Source organism: Corapipo altera, unplaced genomic scaffold, assembly GCF_003945725.1.
Source record: "Corapipo altera isolate COAL_440 unplaced genomic scaffold, ASM394572v1 61018, whole genome shotgun sequence".
Lineage (NCBI taxonomy): Eukaryota > Metazoa > Chordata > Aves > Passeriformes > Pipridae > Corapipo > Corapipo altera.
This window is the reverse complement of record NW_020886023.1, coordinates 1-7890: the sequence shown is the minus strand read 5'-3', so window position 1 is coordinate 7890 and position 7890 is coordinate 1. Positions and strand designations below refer to the sequence as shown.

At 47.0% G+C, this 7890-nt stretch overlaps 2 protein-coding genes across 2 annotated transcripts; one reads left to right on the top strand and one right to left on the bottom strand.

Annotated features, from left to right (window-relative positions):
- The first annotated feature begins 482 nt into the window (after positions 1-482).
- On the top strand, positions 483-1593 carry LOC113940960 (mas-related G-protein coupled receptor member H-like). Its single transcript, XM_027632114.1, has one exon. It carries the CDS (start codon positions 498-500, stop codon positions 1485-1487), a length of 990 nt encoding a protein of 329 aa, XP_027487915.1. The 5' UTR covers positions 483-497; the 3' UTR covers positions 1488-1593.
- A 1206-nt stretch (positions 1594-2799) lies between these two features.
- Positions 2800-7870, bottom strand: LOC113940959 (proto-oncogene Mas-like). Its single transcript, XM_027632112.1, has 2 exons — positions 6636-7870; positions 2800-4352 (listed from the first exon to the last, which is right to left on the bottom strand). Exon 2 carries the CDS (start codon positions 4329-4331, stop codon positions 3375-3377), a length of 957 nt encoding a protein of 318 aa, XP_027487913.1. The 5' UTR covers positions 4332-4352; positions 6636-7870; the 3' UTR covers positions 2800-3374.
- Positions 7871-7890: the final 20 nt, after the last annotated feature.

Sequence of the window (7890 nt, the reverse complement as noted above, 5' to 3'; positions counted from 1 at the left end):
GCAACTCCTACTGACAAGATCTCCGCACACAGGACATGTGAGGGGAAGCTGTCACCGATGTGGAGAGATTGTGAGGGGAGGCTCCTGACCAGAGGATGTGATCTCTGGCTGAAGATCTGCACCCCTGGCAAAAGGGATGAGGCTGAAGCACAGCGGGTGGTTCCAGCAGCCACCACCAGAGCCATTCTCCTGGCAGGCCTGGAAGTCCCGTGTGCCAGGGCTCCTGTGACAGTCCTGTTCCCAGGAGCACCAGGAGGTAGGAGTGCAGGGACAGACAGGTGGGACATGTCTCCTGTCCAGGGACAGGGCTGGAGGGGTGGGAGCCTGTCCTGGGCAGAGCAGGGCAATGAGGTTCTTCCTGGGTCCGACATGGGAGTATGGGGACAGAAGGTGGGTGCTGGGAATGCTGATGGCCCTTGTTCCCTTCTGGTTCCCTGTCTCTCCTAGGAGGTGGTGGGAAAGGGAGAAGGCGGCCACCTGGAGCAGGGTCATTCGCCATGGAGGAGACTGACACAAGAAACCTCACTCTGAACATGACTTATGGATCTCTGGACATTGAGGAATTTATCAACGATACTTGCTTGATCATTTCGTACAAACTGATTGTCTTTGGGGGTGTCTGCCTGGGGATTTCCCTCTGTGGGCTGGTGGGGAATGGGATGGTCATGTGGTTCCTGGGCTTCCACATGAAGCAGAGCCCTTTCACTGTCTACATCCTAAACCTGGCTGTTGCTGACTTCTCCCTCATCCTCATGTTTTTCCTGATTCTAGTGGTTTTTTTTATCTTAGTAATATTTTGTACTTCTTTGATTGAACTTGCTCCTCTCTATGCAGATTTTGTATTTGTGGTTGGATTTCTGTGCCACGTGTTTGACCTGAGCAGCCTGGGGCTGCTGACAGCCCTCAGTGTGGAGCGCTGCGTGTCCGTCCTCTTCCCCATCTGGTACCGCTGCCACCGCCCCAGGCACCTGTCGGGCATCGTGAGCGGGACACTCTGGGCCCTCGCTGGGGGTTTTGTCTCCTTGCTCTATGTCACCTACACCTTCAGTGAACACTCTGGAGAAGTGCTTCCAGGTGTAGTCCTGGCGTTTTCCGTGATTTTGTCAGTCTTGATGTTGGTTTCCAACCTGTTCCTGATCACCAAGCTCCTCTGTGGCTCCAGGAGACGACAGCCAGGGAGGCTCTATGTTGCCATCCTGCTCAACATCATTGTCTTCTTCGCTTTCGGCATTCCTTTCTGCATGGATGTTTTCCTCAATCTTCCCAGTTCAGGGGATTTATTCCCTGAAGATGACATCCCTCTGCTGCTGGCATTGCTGGACTGCTGCCTGAACCCTGTGATTTACGTCCTGGTGGGGAGCTGCCGGCGGCGCCGCTTCCATCGCTCCGTCAAAGTTGCGCTCCGACGTGCCTTTGAAGAGAAAGCAGGGAATGAGGAGAGGAGCCACGTGTGTTGGGACACTGTGGTGGAGGTGACCTCTCTGTAAGGCACTGCTGGTGAGGTGACCTGTAGATGTGGCACCTCACAGACAGCCAGAAGTGTGGGGGCGTGAGGGCACGTGGCTCAGAGCCAGGGTATCTGGGCTCAGTCCTGTTCCCCGGCTGTATTCCCCTGGAATGACCCTTACTGACCCATTCCCAGGGAATAAACTCTGTCTCCTTTGGCTCAGTTGAGTTCTTCCTGTGCATTAAATAAAAAGCTATTTATCTGGTCCAATCCCCATTTTCTCTCTTCATTTTACCCTCTGTTTATTTTAATTACAATTTACCTTATATTTAGTTCTGTCATTGACAGTAATTCAAGTCTTATTTCCTCCCGTACATATTGTGCAATGAGGATTTCTGGTTCTTCTCAGATCCCTCCCTAATGCAAAGCACAGTTATGACAGAAAGACATCCTAAGGAAGCTCCAGAATAGGCATAATGGATAACAAGATGGAGAAAATCATATTGCCAAATATTCATGAGATTCATCATTTAAGAACACAGAACAATAAAACAAAGCAATTAAGTGTGTGCTAATATTAACATAATTACCAGCACAGAAACAATCTATATAACCCAGGAATATCTGTCAGTGAAGGAGGATATTTTCTATTCTATTTATCTTCCAAAGTTTCTTTCCATTAGTCATTTCCTCTACTCAGAGAAGATTGGAAGTCAGTGCCCTAAAATTTGGTCTGTGTTCAGAAGAAATTGGACTTTATGGGCTCATTCCTTCTTCATTTTAAGGTGATTTAAAAACAGCTTCTTTGTGAGAGGTCCCAAGAGATCCCAAGGGAAAAAATTCTGAATCACCTGTATGTACATTATGGAAAAATAGCATTAAAAATTAGAGAATAGTAGAAATGGGACTCAAATTTCAGCTTTCAGGAGCTCAAAACAGGAAACAAAAAGCAACTACAGGCATTAGGGTGAATCACTAATTCTTTTAAGTGATGCTTTTCAAATAAATAAAAAGGCAAAGGAACAGAAAAAAATGTAAAAAATAATAGAAAAAAGAAGCTTCCCTTTAGGAAAACAATTCCAGATAAAGGAGTGAAGGTTTTTCAAAGAAAATTACCTATGTTTCCTTTTCCTAACAATTTTGGTTCAAAGAATAAATGTTAGGCAGTTTTATAGGACAAATAATCCCATCTTGTACCTCAAGGGATTGGGTCCATAGAATAATTTGTTGCAATTCATGTTATTTATTTACCTTTTTCTGTTTCCTGTATTTTTTTCCCTAATTTTGAAATTATTTTTATTGGTAAAGAAGATTTAAAAGCCATGGATTCTTATCTGTCCTTTTCAAGGAAGAAACAACAAGCAATTCATGCTTTAGTTAAATGCAGAAAGTCTGTCCAGGGCTGGAAGAAATTAAAATAACTTCACTCTTTGACATGCTCACATTAGGAAGCCCAGAATGGCTCTCTGAGCTACAAAAGTGTGCTTGGATATGGGTATTTAAAATTAAGTTGGATAAATTCCTCCTCCTTGCAGGAATTTTATGTCTGATTTCAACAGCAGGAAGGTTGTTTCCCATCTCATCTTCAGTGATCCGAGTGAAAAGTGACTGAGAATTCACGCACTTAGGAATGACAGGGATTTATTGAGTGAAGTGCAAATTCTAAGCAAGATTCCTTTGAGGAAATTCAGACACCAAGACATTTCACCTTATCAAATTAATGTTATTTAATAGTCATTTGTGGTCCAAATACAGTTCAGGAAAATTCTGTGGTCCAGGTCCTTGTGTGATTTCACTGATGACAGACAGAACTCATTTAATCAGCTGAACTACCTACAATGAGGGTACTGAAGGTCAGGTGCAATGAACCTTCCCCAAAACCTCGGAGTTCTTCAACTCAGTCCACTCTTGTCTCTAGACCAGGCTTTTAGGAGGACATAGTTACTGAGTCCCTGGTTTCCTGCTCATCTTTGTCATCTCCTGACTCTTCAAAGGCCCTCTGGAATGCCAGCCTGAGGGTGAGCTTGAATCTCCGATCCCTGTAGCTTCCCACCAGGAAGTAAATGACGGGGTTGAGGGTGCTGTTGACACAGGACAGCACGAAGCCAATCTCTGGGGAGTACAGAAATTTGTAGCCCAGGAAGTCGAAGAGGATGAGGACGCTGAGGGGCACAGCAAAGATGAGGAAAAGGAGGACAGTGAGCATGATGACGGTGAAGAGCCGGCCCGTCTGGAAGTGCTGGGAGCTGCACTTGACCCTGAGGAAGAGAGTGAGGCTGAAGAGCAGCATGAGGGGTGCGCAGATGAGGAAGTCGAAGGTCCCGATGGTGAGGAGCAGGCTCTGGCAGAGCTTGGGAGAGGGGCGGATGGTGCACAGAATGTACCCCAGTGTGTTCAGCAGCAGGGACAGAGCCCAGAGCAGGCCGGAGATGATGGCAGACAAGTGTTTGGGGCGGTGGGCCCGGCACCAGATTGGAGAGAGCACAGACAGGCACCGCTCGATGCTGATGGCTGTCAGTAGGTACAGACCGGTCCCGTACATGGAGAGATCCAGGAAGAGGAATATCCCAAACTGCACCCCCACGTTGAACTGCATCAGGTACTGGATGGTCTCGATGGCAATGCAGAGCAGGTACCCGAAGTCAGCAGCCGCCAGGTTCAGGATGTAGACTGTGAAGTGGTTCCTGCGGATGCGGAAGCCCAGGTACCACAGGACCAGGGCATTCCCCACCATCCCACAGGCAGAGCTGATGAGGCAAAAGCTCTCCATGAACTTCAAGACAGCATAGGATGGCTCCTGTTGTCCCACAGCCCCACTCTGGTTAGTCCCAAGGGCCTGGGTGGTTGTGGCTGGAAGGAAGATTGGTATGGCTGTGGAACTCATAATGGGTGATTCCAGACACACCTGGAAAAAGAAAGGGCAGAGGTGGTAACTCCAGAGTGACTTTCCATCACGGTGACCTGGTGGTCTTCCTGGTTTTGTTCCAGGTCTTTGTAGGTAGAATTTGGACCTTAAGGACCATCCAGTTCCACCCCCTGCCATGGGCAGGGACACCTTCCACTAGCCCAGGTTGCTCCAAGCCCTGTCCAACCTGGCCTTAAACACCTCCAGGACAGGTCTTCCAGACCCCCTCCGAGCAACCTGAGCCAGGGCCTCACCACCCTCACAGGAAGAATTTCTTCCCAATATCCCACATAAACCCACCTGATGTCAGTTTAAAGCCAAACAGAAGTCAGTGTTAACAACTTGGGGCTAATTGTCCCGTGGAGATAGGATTAGGTGGGACAAAAGTCTTGTCAGAAGTGTGAAGGCTCCAGGCAGCCAAAATACATGTTTAATTAGTGTAAAAACTGATTGGGTTCGGTCCTATGTGCATGCTCAGAAAACATGGTAGGAAGTACCTGGTCTAGTGGAAGGTGTCCCTGCCCATGGCAGGGGGTTGGAACTGGATGAGCTTTAAGGCCCCTTCCAACCTGAATCACTCTGTGGTTCTATGGAAACATTTCATTCTATAAAAAGCTGGTAGGTTTTTTTATATTGATGACTGATTGCTATTTTAATTAAGATATTAATTTGCCATTTAATGTGGTTGGTTTGTTCTCTTGGGTCCTATGTACAAACAATAAACATTTTGGTCTGGCACAGTCAGCCCTCTCCTCAGAAACTGTAAGAACCATGTACAAGAAACCACAAAATATCCTCACAGGACACTGGACTTATGGGTCTGATAATTCACCCCATTCCCTGATGCAGTTCACTGTTTCCTCCCCCATGGTACTGAGATCTGAATGAGAACCTTGGTAATAAGAAAAGGTAGAAAAATAGGTTCAACACCTTTTTTTTTTTTCTCTGATAAGAACACATACTGTGGTTTTTTTTGCTCCCTCTCTCTCAGCCAGCTGCTGATTTGGACATGGTAGGCAGAGAAGCGACATGAGAGATGGGTTCAAAAGAAGAGAGGAACAAGCCAAAACAGGGTTTACTGGGAACCATGTCACTGAACCATCTAACCAGCACGAATCCTCTGTTCTCTCTTCCTAAAACACATGGATACGGACTTCCAAAACCAAAAAATGTGACAGGCTGAATCACTGTTGTTTCATCCCAGCACTCCAGACACAATGACCGTAGTTCTGCATGGACAGAGGCAAGAGAAATGCGTGATGCAGGGAATTTCAAGGCCAGGTTGGACAGGGCCTGGAGCAACCTGTTCCAGTAGAAGGTGTCCCTGCCCATGGCAGAGGGCTGGAATGCAATGATCTTTAAGGTCCCTTCTAACCCAAACCATTCCAGGATTCTATGATTTCCTTCAGGGTTGACTGAAAGCAGAGAACTTCTGCCACTGCACCACACTGTTAGATAGTGGAGGATGATCCCATCCTCAGCTCTTACGGGACCTCAGGTCTAACCTCAAGACCTTAGGGCCCAGTCTTGTGGCTGTTCTACCCTCATCTGGGGTGGCCACAAATCATCAGATTTTAGTTCACAGCAGAAATTAGCTGAAGCAGCATCAAACTTTTGGCAGCAACCCTGCTGCAAGGACAGAGGAAGACCCGGTGGTTAAGGTGGTTTCCTGGCCTTTAGAAGACCCAAGGCACTGCTCTCTCTGCCACAAGATATCTGTGCAAATCTGAAGCAAGTTTCCAGTCCATCTGGAGAGGTCATGAACATTTGAGTGCCATTGTATTCCCTTGGAAAAACTGAATTCTTGTCTCCAGGACACATTAAAGACATGAATCTACTTCCTTAATAAAACTAATTAGTGAAAGTTCTCCTCAAACAGCAGCAGCCTGAGTCCAGGTGGTCTCTTTCTCTCTTGGACTTAACCATCCTCCCTGTGGTTTACCTGCAAAACGTGTCTGCAAAACCACTTAGACTATGGACAAAAAGTTATGCTGCTGTAATGCAGGTCTCTAAATAATGACATTTATATTACAAAGGTGTATTTAGAGCAATCCAATAACACTTGTTCATGGAAAAGCAACCCTGGAACGAAGTTCTTCTTACCTTGAAAGTGATCACAACAATGATCTGACCTACAGTAAATTTCTAACCATCAGAAGAATATTTGATCTTCTCCTTTCCTCCACTGTTTTTGGTTTTCCCCCCTTCCTCTCACCATTTCCCCAAAAGCCTGAGAGAAAGCATTAGAGTGCAATGGCAAAGATCCATCCAGGAATTTCTCACCTTCTTGTGGGTTCCTTGGAATTTCAGTGACTGCTTTGCAGCAGCTGCCTGGTGTGGATCTGCTGGGCAATATTGTCCCCTGAATTCTGTGGCATAGGGTACAGACAAGGTCCTTGTGTCAATACTGCAGTGCTGGGCTAATCAGACACTTTAAAAAGCCAGCGTGATACACACCAGCCAATCACTCTTCAGCGGAGAACATCATGTGTCTGTGATAACTGAACCACTTCCCCTTCCCCTCTTCACAGTGTCACAGAAACAATTTTTGTTTTACTAATTCTCCTCTTTCCAGCCAGTTTTGTCCATACAAACCCATCCCTTGCCTCTTGCACTGATGTTTCATACCCATGTCCCTGAGATGCTCTGATTTCACAGCCCCTGCAGAGGACGCTTTACTGCTGCTTGGTGTTACACAGAGAAATTTTCAGTCCTCTCCCAAAACACCTGTGCTGATGGTTTTGCAACCTCCCTCAGCACAGCTGCTCATCCCTACTGTCCCTGCCCAACTATAATGCACCCATCACCACACTGTCCTCTCCTGACCCACAGCCTCTCCCAACAAAATTCAGCACCATATTTAGTCCCTGTTCTTTCATCCAACCTTCCCTGGAGGAGGGTCCACCCAAAATTCACACCCCAGCATCCATAACTTCCCAGCCTCTGCTTGTTCTGCCCCCAGTGCATAATTCTGGTGGCAGGAGCTCTTTCAGTGCAACTCCACACCCCACCTGCCACTTCAGTCTTTCAGCACAGTCCTTCACCACACCTTGGGCACTTCCGATTTCACAAAATACCTCAAGAAAGCCTCCAGTCTTTCACTTCCAGTTTCACAACTTCCCCCCAAACAGCACCTCAGCCTCAGCCTGCCCACCATCAAACCCATGGCTCTTCCCCACACAGAATTCACCATATACTCACAATATCCCACTCATCTTCTCACCATGCACACCACACACCCATGAGACGCCCCACCACAGTGTCCAGATCTGAAGGAAGTGCAGTGAAAACAGAGAACACACCTTTCTCCTTTCCTGGCAGCTTGTGTCTTTACAGGGAACTATTTCACAACAGGAGGTACCAGCAACTCTTGATTTTAACTAGTGCATGAATCACTTCCGCTGGTCCATCCGGCCAGAGGAACAAAGGCACACAAAAGTGTGACACCAGCCAAATTATTGCCATTTGTGTCACTGGGTATAGAAATGGGCAGATCCAGCCCAAATTTGCTTAGCACGTCAGATACAGATTTGGACAT

Excerpts from the sequence above, each read along its gene's own strand:
- LOC113940960 (XM_027632114.1), top strand. The coding sequence starts at position 498 with ATGGAGGAGACTGACACAAGAAACCTCACTCTGAACATGACTTATGGA.
- LOC113940959 (XM_027632112.1), bottom strand. The coding sequence starts at position 4,331 with ATGAGTTCCACAGCCATACCAATCTTCCTTCCAGCCACAACCACCCAG.